Raw genomic sequence first — 17,427 nt, 5'->3', positions numbered from 1 at the left:
CTATTTCTCTTTTTCCTGGTTTTATAACACTGTATCAGAAAAAGAATGTCACAAATAATATTATGAACTACATTTCACACAACAAGTTCAGCTCAAAACATTAATCCGAGTGTATTAAAATGTATGCAAAGCACTGCTTATGACTTCAGGATGAAAATCTGTCAATGAAGCAATTCCAGTACCATCAGAAAATGAAGCTAACAGGAGCCACAAAGCAATGATTGCAAAACTTATTCACAATATATTTACAAAAAAACAGTTACAAAATTGGGATGAATTTACAAACTGTCAGTTTCGAAGCCTGTCATTTCATTTCTTTTAGATACAGTTCTATAATTTCTTTATCTACTTTCGGTGTTTCAGAATTACGCAAGTGTACAAAGGTTGAGGGTCGGCTCACGCAAGTGTGCTAGATTCAGACCGTCAGGTATTTGAAAATAAGGAGAGAAAAAAAAAAGGTTGGATACTTTTCTAAGAGACCTTGTATATGTATAATCTTGACATGGTTTTGTATGCTGTTTTGGAAAATACTATTTCATCTGTCTGGATCATTTTAAAATAGGTTCAGGTAACCAGAAATGAATCATCAATAAAATGAAAAGTGTATCTTGGAACTTTGGCTGTTTCTGTTTTAAGTTGCTTGTGATTGTCACCATATGTTTGAAGTCATTCAGCCTGGAATTTGTCCGAGCTGTTGAGCTCTTCTTCGTGTTTTTTTTTTTTTTTTTTTTTTTCCGGCCTTTGCCAACTGAGCAAAAGTACACTTTTAGTAAACAAAACATGTCATCCTGCCTGTTGTATTTGATAGCTCAGTCGAATCCTTTCAGCAGTTCGTAGGGTCCTGACCAGTATCTCTGGAAAGCACTGATGGATGCCTGATGTGCAGCTGAGTTACTGCTGTTTTGCAGTGCATGGGTCTCCTGAATATATGGACCTGAAGAACGATGTCTGTTTGTATTCTGATTCCTGCCTGTGCAGATGATGTTTATGGCATGTAGTAATTCCATGGAAATGTCTTTTTAGTTATCAAGACATTTCCGTCTTGATGGTTGCACACCTTACAAAAGGAAGACTTCATCAGTCAATTGGAAGATTACATTTATGCTACCTCATTTGAGCCACTGTGATATAGATGTTTTGGAGCAATACCATGTTGTAACTGGAATCAAAAACAGGGTCATCAATGAAGTATAACACTTAGCTCTGAAAGCACGTTTATTATGGAAACTTATGTATGGACAGAGCGGAACTCATAGAAGGAGAGTGCAACTGTGTGTAAAAACATCAAATAATCCAAAATATGTGTACATTACAGAAAAAGAAATTTTGAGAAACTTCTAGAAATGCCAAATACTACATGAAAAATATGTTTGAGTGTTTGGATACGAATCGACGACCCACAGCATGCTAGCTAGCCGAGCTGACTGTTACTGCACTTTGCATGTGCCACAGCTTGCTGCAGTATTCAGTTCACCTTTCAGTATACCCTTCTTTGCTTAATTCTAGCTTGCCACCTGAGCTCTTAATATTTGTACATATGCTGCTCTTTTCTCTCTCCAGTTTTCCTGTACGGGATGTCTAGCTTTTCACTAGCCATGCATTATTTACAACTGTACATTTGTTCTCTAACTATTCTTGCTTTGACACATTACAAATGGTGTTTAACAACTGTTAAGTAGATACACTGAGCTGACAAAATTCATGTGATACCTTCTAATATCATGTCCCACCTCCTCTTCCTCAGTGCAGTTCAACAAGTCCCCTACAGAAATATTCAGCCGTATTGCCTTGGGAACATGAAGTCCATGAATAGAGAGCAAATGGGCTCCCAAGTAGTGGAAAATAATCATTTCCAGCCTACAGTCGGTTCCATTGGACCAGAGGACCCAGTCCATTTCATGTAAACATAGCCTACACTATTATGTAGCCACCACCAGCTATCACAGTGGCTTGTTGAACTTGGATCCATGGCTTCATGGGGTTTGTGCCACACTCAAACCGTACCATCAGCTCTTACCAGCTGCAGTGGGGCTCATCTGACCAGGCCACAGTTTTCCAGTCGTCTAGGGTCCAATCGATGTGGTCATGAGCCCAGGTGAGGCAGTGCAGGCGATGTCGTGCTGTTAGCAAAGCCACTTATGTCGGTCGTCTGCTGCCGTAGCCCATGAACGCCAAATTTCACTTCATTTTCCTAACAGATACATTTATCGTACATCCCACTTTGATTTCTGCACTTATTTCACGCAGTGTTACTTTTCTGTTAAAACTGACAATTCTACGAAGCACCGCTGCTCTCAGTCGTTAAGTGAAGGCCATCGGCCGCTGCGCTTTGTGTGGTGAGAGGAGTGCCTGAAATATGATATTCTCAGCACACTTTTGACACTATTCATTTTGGACTATTGAATTCCCTAATGTTTTCTGAAATGGAGTGTCCCATGAGTGTAGCTCCAACTACTCATTCTTGGTCCAAAGTCTGTTAATTTCCGTTGTGTGGCCATAATCACTTCAGAAACGTTATTGCATGAAACACACTGGACTTGCATTGGGAAGGACAACAGTTCAAATCTGTATCCAGCAATCCAGATTTAGGTTTTCCGTGATTTCCTTGAATCACTCCACTCCAGGAAAATACCGGGATGGTTCTTTGAAAGGGCACGGCCAATTTTCTGCCCTATCCATGACACAGTCCGAGCTAAAGCTCCATCTCTGATGACCTCAATGCTGACAAGGCATTAAACGCAATCTTCCATCCTTTCTTTCATGTGAATCACCTGAGCACAAATTACAGTTCCGCCAAAGCACTGCCCTTTTATATGTCGTGTACATGATACTATCGCCTTCTGTATATATGTGTATCGCTGTCCTGTGACTTTTGTCACCTCGGTGTATAATGTTCTACTATCCTACCTTTTTTTTTTTTTACTCTCTGATTTACAATAGAATTCTACCTTTTTTTTTACTCTCTGATTTACAATAGAATTGTGATCACTGCTGTAGCCCTTCCTTTGTGTTAACTGTATCGTAAAGTTCACTAAAGGATAAAAGGTATAGCCTTTACATGTCCTGATGACTCGACATCATATGGTTTTGCCATTAAATGTATGTATTACGACTGAAGGTGAATTAAAAGTGCTAAGCCCATTTAATATTATTGACAATTTAAAAGATTATTAAAAAAGGTGTTTGAAATTTATTTCTTTTATTGTTTTTGTACAATAATGGAGTTTCCACATATTTTGTGGCATAAACTTCTTTACATACCTTTTTTGCATTAATTGTTGTTTCTCTACTTGTTTTAGAATTTCAGAAAGTGATGTACGACCCATCAGATACCTCTCATTTACAGCAGCAGTTGCTGAAAATGGCACAGGAAATGGCCCCGAACCTCGTCAGCCTCAGTCTGGCAGGAAACGAGCTGTCGTCGCTGAAGCATCTCGCTGGTCTCTTTGTCAAAAACAGCAAATGGAAGTCAATAAAAGTATTAGATGTGACTGACAACAAGGCAAGTGTGTACAGAGTTTTAGTAGTTTTTAATGTGTTGTTGAAATATCCTGGTTGGAATACAAAGTAATGGAAAGAGTAAGCACACACCATTTAGTTGTGACAGTAAACACACACCATTTAGTTGTGACATTGTGCCATTGGCAGCCACATGTACAAGATTGGAAACATCATGCTAACGTCCTTCAGAACTAAAACACATACACAGAGTGACATTTTACCAGCGTGGCAGTCAGACTGGGGAAGAGGGAGAATAAGGTTTAACATTCCATCATTAGAGACTAAACAGAAGCTGTGACTGGGGCTTCTATCTAAGGATTTGGATTTCTAGGTAACCTAAATGATATTTGTGCATTAAAATATATATGTCAGTATGGCAGTACAAAATTTAAAATATTACGAAGAATTTAAAATATTTTCCACATCTATTTAAACAATGACAACCAAGTAACTTTTACACTCAGGTGATGAAAGTCATGGGATAGCAATATGCACATATACAGATGGCGTTAGTATCTCGTACACGAGGTACTGCATTGGAGAAGCTGTCATTTGTACTCAGGCATTTCGTGTGAAAAGGTTCCCTACGTGATTACGGCCACACGACAGGAATTTACAGACTTTGAACGCAGAATCGTAGTTGGAGCTAGATGTGTGGGAAATAGTTAGGGAATTCAACATTGCAAGATTCGCAGTTTCCAAAGAGTGCCAAGATTACCAAATCTCAGGCAATACCTCTCACCACGAACTACGCAGTGGCTGACAGCCGAGAGCAGTGGCATTTCCATAGAGTTTTCAACGCCAACAGGCGAGGGGCACTGCATGAAATAACTGCAGAAATCAATGTAGGACACATGAAGAGTGTGTCCGTTAGTACAGTGCGTCAAAATTTGGCATTAGTGAGCTACGGCAGCAGACGATTGACATGCGTGCCTTTGCTGACAGCACGACATCACCTGCAGTGCCTCTCCTGGGTTTGTGACCATATTGGTTGGACCTTAGGTGACTAGAAAACCGTGGCCCAGTCAGGTAGGTCCTAATTTAGGTTGATAAGTGTTGACGGTAGGGTTCAAGTGAGACACAGATCGAGTGAAGAAGTGGACTCAATTTGTCAACAAGGCACTGTATGAGCTGATGTGGCTCCATAATAGTGGGGGCCTGTGTTTACATTGAACGGACTGGGTCCTCTGGTCTAACTGATTCAATCATTCAGTCATTCCTGGGCTTCACATTCCCAAACAACTATGGAACTTTGAGAATGACAATGCACAATATCACCGGGCCACAGTTATTTATGTTTCATTTGAAGAACATTCTGGACAGTTTGAGTGAATGATTTGGCCACCCAGATCACCCAGCATGCATCCTACTGAACATTTGTGAGACATTGTTACATTCCATTCTGGATTTTCCATTGTTTGAACATTTATAAGACATAGTTGAGACGTCAGTTCGTGCAAAAAAACCTGCACCAGCAACAGTTTCACAATTATGGACGCCTATAGAGGCGGTATGGCTCATTATTTCTGCGGGGACTTCCAACGGCTTGTCGAGCCCACGCCATGTCGAGTTGTTGCACTACACCGGACAAACGAGGCCTGACATGATATTAAGAGGTGTCTTTTGTCACCTCAGTGTAATGTCCAGTGATGTTTTTCAAGCTGGCAGTAGCTGGTCTTAAGGCTGTTACTTGAAATGCTGGTTTACTGCTTGTAGCAAATGTGTGGTGTTTGTGGCTTCTATGGGGTTTGCAACTAGGTGAGCCTAAGGGAGTTGTACTAATAACTACACGATATTCAAGTTACACTGCTTAAATGAAATAGGAATCAAAAGAGTGGCTGAACTTTCACTCTGTTTCTGTATCTCTCTGTTATAATTTGACGCACCATTAATTGACATTTAGCATTAATGTTTTGATAGTAATGAAGATACTTTTGTAGTTTCTGGAATTAGTAATTCTATCCACTGTAGTAAACTTAAGCTAAGTCTGGAAATGTCTCTCGAGAGTGCAACAGAGCTGGCCCATTCAACAATTTGTTTGTGGGAACCAGCTTGCACTCAAGCCACGGTGGTGAGCATTGGGCCGGCTCGTGGCGATGTATGGTGGGGAGAGGAGCAGTGTGGGCTGAGGTGTAATGGGGAAGATGGGTTCGGAACGTGACGCTTTGCAATGAGTCCTGTGGCCAATAATGTCACTTTATATGGAGATGTATCCCTTCACAATAGCTCACTTATGTGTTTTGTGGTAAATTTATTCTGCAAGACAGTTGTATTAATGAGAAATGACAATTAAATGGAAACACCTCTTCTCATATTTTGATGAAGCAAAGAACACAGGGCAGCTAAGTACGTAATGTGATTTTTCTTACAACTGAAGCAGCCTCACAAAGAATGCCATTTTAGGACAGAACTTATATTTCATTACAGCTTGATTTAAATGTTAAACACAGGATGTCTCCTGTTCTTATTTTGGTTTTCGCTAAACCGTCAGTGTTTGATACCACTGTCTTAGCGCTGCAAATTCAGAGACGAGCTTCTGAGTTGAAGCCTGTCTGTGAACCTCTGCAGGTAGATTTCATTCTCTTCAGTGCGGGACAAGGTTTCTCAGATGAGTATGCAGACTTGTAAATTTACGTTGAAGAAAATACTTATGAAACTCTGCAAGTCTAATTATGTTATGAAACCACACATCTGTTACACTATAGGTCTGTAAGTCCTCACTGTAGCTGAGTTTCTACATGACCCACGCAAACTGAAAATCAGCAGAACTGAGCAATGCTTTATCAGTCTGAAAAACACTATGGTAACTTACTCGATGTGCAGGTTCATTTGTCAAGTGTTCCTCATGAAAACCAACCTATATTTTCATAGTGAATATGTCAATAAAAATTATTCAAATGGTTATTTCTGTGCTCCCCCCCCCCCACCCCACCCCCCCCACCCCAAAAAAAAAAAAAAAAAAAAAAAAAAAAAAAAAAAAAAAAAAAAAAAAAAAAAGAAGAAGAAGAAAGAAAGAAAGACTTTAGCCACATTGCTTAATAGTACTTCCTTTAATTTTTGCACAGAAGGTATTATAATATCGCTTTAAATTAAATTTTTCGGTGTTTTCAGAGCTTGGAAGCACATTAAGAAACCATTGCATATGATAAGAATACAGGTATCCTGCATTGGTGTGTTTTAAATTGACGCCACTGTGTCTGATCTTCACTTTGAAGTTCCTAACCCAGCCACCGTACAACGTTTCATCGATTTAAAAAGAGTTACTCTCCACTTTAAGCTGTGAGAATATATACTCATATCTAAGTCTATATGGCATCTAACTGTGGTCATTCCTGTAAAGGCAATAGACGGTTTGTCCTTCTGCTGGACTATGTAATGACGCCTGACCATCCTGTTTTGCTTCAAGTGCTCACTCGCCATGTGGCAAGCGAGTGTGAGCAATCTTGTTCACCTATCCGCATCCTAAACAGGACTGCAGTAGAGTATGATAACAAAAAGTGTCACCACATAGTGAGAGTTTTACAAAGGATTAGGTGAAATAAGAGCACAAAATGTGTCTCATTACTTTCAGTTGCTGAGTAACAGATTCATCAGTTGCTAACAGTGTTTACTCGATAAAGTGCATTACACTAGACTCTTCCTAGACCAGCTATTCCTTGTACATATGGGTGCAGGATTGGCGGAAGTGCCAGATTATTGTGAGTGTCTTAAATTTAGTGTAAATATATGTGGATTACACTTTATTGAATCTGATATCTTTACTTGATAAAGGATAGAATTTCATTTTGTTACATGCCATAGTTACTGTGCTGCATCAAATTAAGTAAAACATTGCACAAAATTTTAAAGAGTTTGCAGAGGTAAGAATACATTGTGTAAACTTCTACATCTACACTCCGTAAGCCACCTGATGGTGTGTGGTGGAGGGTAGGGTACCATGAGTACCTCTACGGTTCTCCCTTCTATTCCAGTTTTGTATTGTTCGTGGAAAGAAAGATTTTTGGTATGCCTCTGTGTGGGCTCCAATCACTCTGATTTTATCCTCGTGGTCTCTTCGCGAGATATACGTAGGAGGGAGCAATATACTGCTTGACTCCTCGGTCAAGGTATGTTATCGAAACTTCAACAAAACCCCGTACTGAGCGACTGAGCATCTCTCATGCAGAGTCTTCCACTGGAGTTTATCTGTAATCTCCATAACGCTTTTGCGATTACTAAATGATCCAGTAACGAAGCACACTGTTCTCCGTTGGATCTTCTCTATCTCTTCTATCAACCCTATCTGGTGCGGATCCCACACTGGTGAGCAGTATTCAAGCAATGGGCGAACAAGTGTACTGTAACATATTTCCTTAGGATTCTTCCAATGAATCTCAGTCTAGCATCTGCTTTACCGACGATCAACATTATATGATCATTCCATTTTAAATCACTCCTAATGCGTACTCCCAGATAATTTATGGTATTAACTGCTTCCAGTTGCTGACCTGCTATTTTGTAGCTAAATGATAAAGGATCTATCTTTCTGTGTATTCACAGCACGTTACACTTGTCTACATTGAGATTCAGTTGCCATTCCCTGCACCATGCGTCAATTCGTTGCAGATCCTCCTGCATTTCAGTACAATTTTCCATTGTTACAACCTCTCGATAGACCATAGCATCATCCGCAAAAAGCCTTGGTGAACTTCTGATGTTATCCACAAGGTCATTTATATATATTGTGAATAGCAACGATCCTACGACACACCCCTGCGGCACACCTGAAATCACTCTTACTTCGGAAGACTTCTCTCTATTGAGAATGACATGCTGCGTTCTGTTATCTAGGAACTCCTCAATCCAGTCACACAATTGGTCTGATAGTCCATATTCTGTTACTTTGTTCATTAAACAACTGTGGCGAACTGTATCGAATGCCTCGCGGAAGTCAAGAAACACGGCATCTACCGGTGAACCCGTGCCTATGGCCCTCTTGAGTCTCGTGGACGAATAGCGCGAGCTGGGTTTCACACGATTGTCTTTTTCAAAAACCCTGCTGATTCCTTGTGTATGGTTGATTTTAGCTCATACATTATAGTGAATGAAACGTGGGTAACATATGAAATATTATTTAAAATTGAGAGCAGAATGATATCTCATTTTGTTCTTGAGTTATTGGGCTTTATGTCTGAAGGACAGTCAGGTGCCACACACTCACTCACATCTTGCAGAGAGCAAATCATGGCGTCATAACAATCATCGTATCTCATAATCGATTCAAGAAATCGAAACAAGATTTTGTTGCAAATGATAGCATGCAATGAGGCATACATGTTTTACAATAAATACTTAAAACTTTTTTGTTCACGGACATAATGAACTAAATTGTCCACAGCAATAAGTGGTCAGTGGCTCAGGATGCTCTCAGACGTCCATCCACAACACCTGGGGAATGGCGTAGCAGGACATGTATACTTCCCCACATAAGTGAAAGGGTTAATTGACCCATTTAAGTGAAAATGTAACTTGTAAGCACTATTTAGTGCATTTGAGTCATCTTCAAACCTTTGTGTTGGAGGTCACTGTCATCACCACTATTTCATACAATTCGAATTTTGAATCCAAGTATAACATTTTTGTCATGGCCTTTAGACTAATCTGAGAACTACTTGCAAATCACATTTGACAGAAAGGAAACAAAGAGTTATTGTAAGAGCAAATGCAAAAAGATACTTCTTGGACTGGAAGAACATTTGCCAAGGAGTCGCTCAAGGATTGGTACTGGGTCTGTATCTGTGCCTGTTGTATCTGTTTTTATCTAATGCCAATCACAGAAGTATAGATAAAAAAAAGGGTGTTGCAGCTACTTTGTGTCTGTTAGTGGGTCTGAGAAATTCAGCCAGAAACATTAGATTTCTGTTTCTTCAAACGAAAACCATCAGAAATATAACCCAACAGAGAGTCATGTCTCCTACTATTTAAAATTTTTTTAAGATTTTAACCAGTCTGCCTCTATACATTCATGACCTTTTGATTTTCATCTAGAATAACACCTATATACTGGTAAGCTACCATTGCTACCACAATTCTAGCACTCATCGCAAAGAAAATTTCAAACTGCGGACACACAGATTAAAGCTTCACGGTCAGACACCATCACATCCAAGACTCAAGATTTATAATAAACTAAAAGGTGGGAATATGTTTACCGTGAAGCTTGGCTCGCTGAAATTATGCCTGTACAGCCTTTTAGTGGAGAAGTGGTACAATCCCACTGAAGAATTTATGGAAGACTAATTGGCAGTTTGAAAACAAGACAAAAAAATACATTTCTACATACATTTAAAAATGGTATTGCATCTGTTGTAGCATGATAAGTCTGTAGAAATATTGCAACTTTTCAATGTAAGAAAATTAAGTAAGTTATGTTTTATTGCTTCAGTTGCTTGTTATTGTAAAACTAATTAGAATCATAACTGGTACTGCAGTAATGCCTGCAAACTAACATCATGTGTTTCATTCTTTTGCATTTACTTTTTTTGTATAAAAAGGGCACTTACATTTCTTTTTCAACTTGACTCATCTCCTGTATAACAAATCAAACAATTTTAATGTTGTGCTGTTTGAGGCTTTCCCGGCGCTGCATCTGCTTGATAGGTTCCCGGGAATTACGCCGGATAATATTGTAGAAACCGCACAATATTTCAGTAGCACCTGAAGATGGCGGGCAGTTGTCTTTCTGAAATATTGTGCGGTTTCTACAATACTATCCGGCATAATTCCCGGGAACCTATCAAGCAATTTTAATGTTGTTCATTTTGAGACAGATAAATTATACGCTACTGGCCATTAAAATTGCTACACCAAGAAGAAATGCAGATGATAAACGGGTATTCATTGGCCAAATATATTATACTAGAACTGACATGTGATCACATTTTCACGCAATTTGGGTGCGTAGATTCTGAGAAATCAGTACCCAGAACAACAACCTCTGGCTATAATGGCCTTGATATGCCTGGGCATTGAGTCAAACAGATCTTGGGTGGCGTGTACAGGTACAGCTGCCCATGAAACTTCAACATGATACCACAGTTCATCAAGAGTAGTGACTGGCGTATTGTGACGAGCCAGTTGCTCGGCCACCATTGACCAGACGTTTTCAATTGGTGTGAGATCTGGAGAATGTGCTGGCCGGGGCAGCAGTCGAACATTTTCTCTATCCAGAAAGGCCTGTACAGGACCTGTAACATGTGGTCCTGCATTATCCTGCTGAAATGTAGGGTTTTGCAGAGATCGAATGAAGGGTAGAGCCACGGGTCGTAACACATCAGAAATGTAATGTCCACTGTTCAAAGTGCCGTCAATGCGAACAAGAGGTGACCGAGACTTGTAACCAATGGCACCCCATACCATCACGCCGGGTGATACGCCAGTATGGCGATGACGAATACATGCTTCCAATGTGCGTTCACCACGATGTCGCCAAACACGGATGCGACCATCATGATGCAGTAAACAGAACCTGGATTCATCCGAAAAATTGACGTTTTGCCATTCGTGCACCCAGGTTTGTCGTTGAGAACACCATCACAAGTGCTTCTGTCTGTGGTGCAGCATCAAGGGTAACCGCAGCCATGGTCTCCGAGCTGATAGTCCATGCTGCTGCAAACATCGTCGAATTGTTCGTGCAGATGGTTGTTGTCCTGCAAATGTCCCCATTTGTTGACTCAGGGATCGAGACGTGGCTGCACGATCCGTTACAGCCATGCAGATAAGGTGCCTGTCATCTCGACTGCTAGTGATACGAGGCCGCTGGTATCCAGCACTGCGTTCTGTATTACCCTCCTGAACCCCATATTCTGCTAACAGTCATTGGATCTCTACCAACGTGAGCAGCAATGTCGCGATACGATAAACTGCAATCGCGATAGGCTTCATTCCGACCTTTATCAAAGTCGGAAACGTGATGGTACGCATTTCTCCTCCTTACACGAGGCATCACAACAACGTTTCACCAGGCATGCCATTCAACTGCTGTTTGTGTATGAGAAATTGGGTGGAAACTTTCATCATGTCAGCACATTGTAGGTGTCACCACTGGCGCCAACCTTGTGTGAATGCTCTGAAAAGCTAATCATTTGCAAATCACAGCATCTTCTTCATATCGGTTAAATTTCACATCTGTAGCACATCATCTTCGTGGTGTAGCAATTTTAATGGCCAGTAGTGTATTTACATGTTGATGTGTGGATCATCTTAGACTCATGATTACCATTACCTCTCTCACAGTTGTCATGTTTTCAGATGTCCTCACATTTTTATTTCCACCTAACAGCTTCTTATTAATAATAATGTTTCCTTTTATTCCGGAAACTATAGTCCATTGTAACATCATTTTGTGAAGAAATATCTGCCTCGCTGCAGCGACAGGTGCGGCATTTAGTACTGAGATGCACAAACACACAGTGCTCTGTTGTCTGATGTTCCACTGCTACTAAAAGGGCACACAGCTCCGGTGTTGACATATATGCTCTTTCCTGATCAACAGTGAATAGCAGTGTGCTAGCCAAATTAAAACCATCTGTTTTCCATAGGTCTCTTTTTGCTCCCTACTTCTAACAGGGTGTCGCTATGACACGATCCGCCAATCATTGGCTGACTACTGGCTATAAAAAGCTTCAGAAACCCAGACAGACAGTTGCTCTGGATATTTACTATGGGAAAATCACCAGAATCTTGTTTTCTTTTTAAAATTAACTTACAATACTTGAGATTGAAGCATTACATGTCATCAAGAAACAGTAAATTTACTAATGAAACAACTTATTTAGAAATCCAGTGCCAAGAAATTGACTGTGGGGTTGCATATGAAACAGTTACGTGGAAAATGCTATGACCTGCCTGGTCACAAGGAAGTTCATAAAATGGCAGCTCAAAAGATGAAATGTGCTCTCTCACTGTGCGTTGAGAAAAATGACATCATTGTGCCTTTCCCAGAGTTACAGGATGTTTAAATCTAATGATTCTTTTGTAGTGACCATGGATGCGTAAGATGAATTGTGGTATTCCCACCTAATTCCATGAAGAAGGTGAGGTATTAATGTCCAATATGAGTGGGTGTGTTATTTAATGTTCCTTAAATCTGTATTTGTTTTCAGATTAAGACATTTTCTGAACTGGTGATCTTCAAGTCTTTACCTGTCACGGAATTGTACTTGCATAAAAATCCTTTCTGTGGGAATTATAAAGAAGAACAGACTTACACAAGGTTAGTACTGCTTGCTTCTTCTTTATCCCCAGTGTGTGCCATGGCGTGCTGAAAAGTAATGTTTCCAAATTTTTTTTTATTCTGCTCTTACAATCAGTTGAGGTATTACACTTCATGCATATTACTTCGTTGATGCAAGTTGCAACTCTCTGAATTGTAGTGTGTAACATGGCGGTGTTTAACCTAACTATGCCGGTGCGTGAGAAACAATTCAGAAAACTGAAAGCACAAATTAAAGAGTTCGTCCACACATGGACCCCTCTCTCCTTCAGCGTGACACCACACCACACACAAGTGCTGTGAAACCTGCAACAATTTGGCACCTTGTGTTCACTGTAAACGATCATCCCCTATACAGTCCTGACTTGGCCCCTTCGAATTTTCATCTGTTTCCAAAGCTTACAGACCAGCTTTGAGGACTTCACTCTGATAGTGATGAAACAGTGCACGTAGAGGTGAGGTCAACAAAGTCTAACATTCTACAGTGATGTGAATATAATAGAGGGAAACATTCCACGTGGGAAAAATATATCTAAAAAGAAAGATGATGAGACTTACCAAACAAAAGCGCTGGCAGGTCGATAGACACACAAACAAACACACAAAATTCAAGCTTTCGCAACAAACAGTTGCTTCGTCAGGAAAGAGGGAAGGAGAGGGAAAGACGAAAGGATGTAGGTTTTAAGGGAGAGGGTAAGGAGTCATTCCAATCCCGGGAGCGGAAAGACTTACCTTAGGGGGAAAAAAGGACAGGTATACACTCGCGCACACACACACATATCGATCCGCATATAGACAGACACAAGCAGACATTTGTAAAGGCAAAGAGTTTGGGCCATCTTGGCTGCCAGCAATCAGAGCCCAACAGACCACACTGTCAACACAAGGCACGAGCACTACCAGTGAGTAACTGCCACCGCGTGGCTGACGTCCAGCATTTGGTAAACAGCAGCCAACTTCTCATTTGATGGTGACCGCCAACCGTGGCACATAACACGAGAGCCAATAGACAACAGAGGTTATGTTCTCCCTCCACCACAATAACCTATTTTAATAAAGTTCCCTCTCCTCCTTAAGCGACCAATGAAACTACCTACCTTTTTAAAATTATGAACAGGGAACAGGGAACAGTAACAACAAAATATAAAGGACACTGCATAGCTAGAACGCACCATTAGACCCAGAATAAGGCCGCTGCAACCATGGCCGAAACATTGGTTTTTCTCCAGTAGCAGTAGTTTTATGCATTATGACGCGGTACAATACCCAGAAAACTTTTATGTTGATGGTCTTTCTGTTTTAATCTTTTCAGAATGACTTTCAGTGTTTCAGATAACAATCAGCTTTCATAGTATGCTTGCCTGCATAGTAGTGTATCGAGCTGATACTAATCTCACACCAAACTTGGACTTCACACAATTCTTAACATGTCCATTATATACAGGGTTATTACAAATGATTGAAGCGATTTCACAGCTCTACAATAACTTTATTATTTGAGATATTTTCACAATGCTTTGCACACACATACAAAAACTCAAAAAGTTTTTTTAGGCATTCACAAATGTTTGATATGTGCCCCTTTAGTGATTTGGCAGACATCAAGCCGATAATCAAGTTCCTCCCACACTCGGCGCAGCATGTTCCCATCAATGAGTTCGAAAGCATCGTTGATGCGAGCTCGCAGTTCTGGCACGTTTCTTGGTAGAGGAGGTTTAAACACTGAATCTTTCACATAACCCCACAGAAAGAAATCGCATGGGGTTAAGTCGGGAGAGCGTGGAGGCCATGACATGAATTGCTGATCGTGATCTCCACCACGACCAATCCATCGGTTTTCCAATCTCCTGTTTAAGAAATGCCGAACATCATGATGGAAGTGCGGTGGAGCACCATCCTGTTGAAAGATGAAGTCGGCGCTGTCGGTCTCCAGTTGTGGCATGAGCCAATTTTCCAGCATGTCCAGATACACGTGTCCTGTAACGCTTTTTTCGTAGAAGAAAAAGGGGCCATAAACTTTAAACCGTGAGATTGCACAAAACATGTTAACTTTTGGTGAATTGCGAATTTGCTGCACGAATGCGTGAGGATTCTCTACCGCCCAGATTAGCACATTGTGTCTGTTCACTTCACCATTAAGAAAAAATGTTGCTTCATCACTGAAAACAAGTTTCGCACTGAACACATCCTCTTCCATGAGCTGTTGCAACCGCACCGAAAATTCAAAACGTTTGACTTTGTCATCGGGTGTCAGGGCTTGTAGCAATTGTAAACGATAAGGCTTCTGCCTTAGCCTTTTCCGTAAGATTTTCCAAACCGTCGGCTGTGGTACGTTTAGCTCCCTGCTTGCTTTATCCATCGACTTCCGCGGGCTACACGTGAAACTTGCCCGCACGCGTTCAACCGTTTCTTCGCTCACTGCAGGCCGACCTGTTGATTTCCCCTTACAGAGGCATCCAGAAGCTTTAAACTGCGCATACCATCGCCGAATGGAGTTAGCAGTTGGTGGATCTTTGTTGAACTTCGTCCTGAAGTGTCATTGCACTGTTATGACTGAGTGATGTGAGTGCATTTCAAGCACGACATATGCTTTCTCAGCTTCTGTCACCATTTTGTCTCACTGCGCTCTCGAGAGCTCTGGCGGCAGAAACCTGAAGTGCGGCTTCAGCCGAACAAAACTTTATGAGTTTTTCTACATATCTGTAGTGTGTCGTGACCATATGTCAATGAATGGAGCTACAGTGAATTTATGAAATCGCTTCAATCATTTGTAATAGCTCTGTACATTATTGTATTTTCAATGGCAGCTCTCGTTTGTTACTCAGAGACCCTCCTTCACAGTCCAAGCAATGTTGGTAGCTCCACGCGGAACCTCCTGTGACAGAGTGACATTTACTGGCAAACTCCAACCACCACATGCTGCACAAGGAGTACATCAAGCAAATAGTAAAATACAAAACAAATATTTGAACTAATACTGAATACCAGATACACAAAATGACACATTTCTGTGATATTTAAATATCATAATATTTATTATAAAATTAACAACAGACAAGCTTTTTATTTTATAGATGACATGGTTACAGAAAACTTCACACACCTGTAAAAAAAAATTATATTCAGTGTAATTCTGTCCCCTCCAAGTGTCTGGATTTTTCCCATTTTTATACAGGTCATCAGCTTGCCACATTAATTTGATGTACTCTTTAAATTAATATCAATTTATTATTAGATTTAAAATTGAGAAGTATTTTATGTCGTACCTACTTCTGTTGTTCTGACATTTTGAAAATAGAAATTTGTATGGGCACCAAGAACTTAAAAGTTCTGTAGCCTGACCCCCAAATATGTAACCCACATCTGTAAGATTTAATTCTAAGATGCAAGTGCCCAACTGTAACATTGTAATGAGTCTAGATATTGGATCTTTATAAGTGATGTTACTGAATGGATACACCAACCATTTTTAAATGCTGTTGCCATATATGGAGGCAGTTCTTTTGAAACTGTGTTGTATCTAATGTTTTACTTCAGGAAAATAGCTGCCAAATAATATTAATATTGTTGTTTACATTCCAGCATTGTCAGAGCGAACTTCCCCCATCTCATTAAATTGGTAAGTTACAAAGTATGCATGACCTTTTAACTTCAGTTCTTCTTACTTTAGATTTTAGAAGTCCTTAAGAATTGGTATTAATGGGCCATGACAGCAGACGACTGACACGAATGTCTTTGCTAACAGCACAACATCGCCTCCAGCACCTCTCCTGGGCTCCTGATCATATCGGTTGGACCCTAGGTGACTGAAAAACTGTGGCCTAATCAGATAAGTCCCAATTTCAGTAGGCAAGAGCTGATGGTAGGGTTTGAGAGTGGTGCAGACCCCACAAGCCATGGACCTAGTTGTCAACAAAGCAGTGTGCAAGCCAGTGGCTCCATAATGATGGGGTCTGTATTTACATGGAGTGTACTGGGCTGTCTGGTCCAACTGTACCACTCAATGACTGGAAATGGTTATGTTCGGCTAGTTGGAGAACATTTGCTGCCATTCATGGACTGCATGATCGTGAACAATGAAGGAATCTTTGTGGATGACAGTGTGCCATGTCACTGATCCACAAGTGTTTGCAATTGGTTTGAAGAACATTCTGGACAATTTGAGCGAATGAATTGGCTACCCAGACCACATGACGTCAACCCCATCAATCACGTATGGGACATAATCAAGATGTCAGTTTGTGCACAAAATCCTGCACCAGCAACACTTTAGCATGTGCCGGGCAAAAGCAGATGCAGCATGATATTAGGATGTATCTCACCGCTTTTATCACCTAGGTGTAATTTTTATTTATTTTTATAGTGGGGTTTTGTAGGTTTCATTTATTGAGCTGTGGCTTTGGTAACTTCCACATTAACATGGTACAGGGTTTGTGTAAAGAGAAATTATTCTTTTTGGAATTGTGTGAATAATAATATTGCTTCAGTTTGTATAATTTTTGAAGGCTGCTTAACTGCAGCTTATTCTCATTTTTGCCATATGTAACAAATTTAAGAAAGGGCAGCATGTGGGCTAATTACTCGGTTCAGTTTGTAGTCTGGTTCAAATGCCAGACTGAAGTTACTATAGCAGTGCATCACTCTCCATAGGCTTTCCATAATAGGGTGTTAGA

At 40.5% G+C, this 17,427-nt stretch overlaps 1 protein-coding gene across 2 annotated transcripts in view; it reads left to right on the top strand.

Moving 5' to 3' along the window:
* LOC126106855 (nuclear RNA export factor 1-like) overlaps nucleotides 1-17,427 on the top strand; it is a 164,029-nt gene that overhangs the window by 73,167 nt on the left and 73,435 nt on the right. For both annotated transcript variants that reach the window (XM_049913250.1, XM_049913251.1), the window contains 3 exons: nucleotides 3,300-3,502; nucleotides 12,645-12,754; nucleotides 16,337-16,373. In XM_049913250.1, coding sequence (XP_049769207.1) covers nucleotides 3,300-3,502; nucleotides 12,645-12,754; nucleotides 16,337-16,373 — 350 coding nt within the window. The remainder of the gene's footprint in view (nucleotides 1-3,299; nucleotides 3,503-12,644; nucleotides 12,755-16,336; nucleotides 16,374-17,427) is intronic.

Source organism: Schistocerca cancellata, chromosome 10 (assembly GCF_023864275.1).
Source record: "Schistocerca cancellata isolate TAMUIC-IGC-003103 chromosome 10, iqSchCanc2.1, whole genome shotgun sequence".
In the NCBI taxonomy this organism is placed as follows: Eukaryota; Metazoa; Arthropoda; class Insecta; order Orthoptera; family Acrididae; genus Schistocerca; species Schistocerca cancellata.
This window is presented reverse-complemented; position numbering and strand designations above follow the sequence as displayed.